The sequence below is a fragment of the Myotis davidii genome, unplaced genomic scaffold, assembly GCF_000327345.1.
Source record: "Myotis davidii unplaced genomic scaffold, ASM32734v1 scaffold1546, whole genome shotgun sequence".
NCBI lineage: Eukaryota > Metazoa > Chordata > Mammalia > Chiroptera > Vespertilionidae > Myotis > Myotis davidii.
This window is the reverse complement of record NW_006297575.1, coordinates 103,051-104,476: the sequence shown is the minus strand read 5'-3', so window position 1 is coordinate 104,476 and position 1,426 is coordinate 103,051. Positions and strand designations below refer to the sequence as shown.

At 44.9% G+C, this 1,426-nt stretch overlaps 1 protein-coding gene across 1 annotated transcript in view; it reads right to left on the bottom strand.

Moving 5' to 3' along the window:
- LOC102774615 (protocadherin-11 X-linked-like) overlaps window positions 1-341 on the bottom strand; it is a 4,391-nt gene extending 4,050 nt beyond the window's left edge. Inside the window, exon 1 of the mRNA XM_006773286.2 lies at window positions 257-341. Within this exon, the coding sequence (XP_006773349.1) occupies window positions 257-341 (85 nt within the window). The remainder of the gene's footprint in view (window positions 1-256) is intronic.
- Window positions 342-1,426: the final 1,085 nt, after the last annotated feature.

Below are 1,426 nucleotides of genomic sequence, written 5' to 3'. Positions count from 1 at the left end.
TATATATAATATGCAAATAAACCAAACAGTGGAAAAACCAAACAACTGGTTGCTATGATGTGCACTGACCACCAGGGGGGCATTCGCTGAACATGGCAGACTTTGGCAGCAGGTGGCAGAGCATGGAACATGGCAGGCATCGGCCTAACTGGGATGGTGGAACAAGTGAGCGGGTCACCAGACTGAGGCAGGGCGCCAGTCACTGTCATTGGGGTGAGCCTCTGGTGGTTACTAAAAATTCTTTGCTCCCACATGCCATTGTTCCGCCAGTTGCTTGCATCTGCTGCTGTCGCTGGTCCTGCTTGCACCAGCTGCCAGTGCTGGTACAGATTGTTTGGCATTGTCAATGGGTGCAAGTGGCAGCTGCTGACCCCAATTGCCGCTGAGGGCTTCTCTACCTCCACCTGCTCTTGGGAGGTAATTGGGGCAGCAGCCACCACTTGCACCCACTGCTGGCTCTGGCCCCAATTGCTCCATGCTGTTAGCAAACGTAAGCGGGGCCAGCACCGTCAGCATGTGGGAGTGTTGGTGGTGGGAGCAGGGCTGCCAGAAGAAAGAGGACAGAGGTCCATGGGGAGAGGGGCCAGTCACAGGCACAGAGGATGGGCCGAGACCCACCCTTGTGCCCACTGCAGCCTGGCAGCCCACAGTTCCTTTCCAAGTGCACAAATTTGTGCACTGGGCTTCTAGTCTACACAATTAAAAGAGAAACATGCAAATTGGTGTCACTCCACTACGCCCACCAGCCAATCAGAGCAACTATGCAAATTAACCCAACAAAGATGGCAGTTAATTTGCATACACAGGCACAGAGGGAACACTGAAGGCTCCGGCCAGAGTGAAGATGGAATACTGAAGACAGAAGACTAAATAATGAAGACTGAAGGCTGAAGAGGCTTGCTGTGCCCAGACCAAAGGCCTGGGTCCCAGGTGCCAGAGGAAAACTGCAGCCAGCAGCCAGGGGAATGAAGGTCTATTGCACGAATTTTTCTGCAATGTGCTTCTAGTATTGTAATAAATATGTACAGTGCCTGGTGGGTACTTGAAAAATTGTGGTAAGGGGGCACTCTATAAAATACATGATTGTCTAACTATTATGCTATACACCAGAAGCTAACACAAAATAATATGGATTGTAATTGCAATTAAAAAAAATTAAAATATAAAAGCCTCCCATCTTGATAACTAAAAAAAATTTACTTCAGATTTATTATAAATTAATTTCAGTGAGATATATATATTTTATTCCTATATACCTATATTCATTCTTGTGTTTTTGTGCCATTATTGTTTAAAGGTGATATATGTAAGTGTGTATATATTAGAATCAACAATACATTGTTATATTATTACTTTTTTTCATTATTGGTTTTAATGAAGCTGAGAAAAAATGGAGGAGTAATGACCTAATTATAAATTTTGTTTT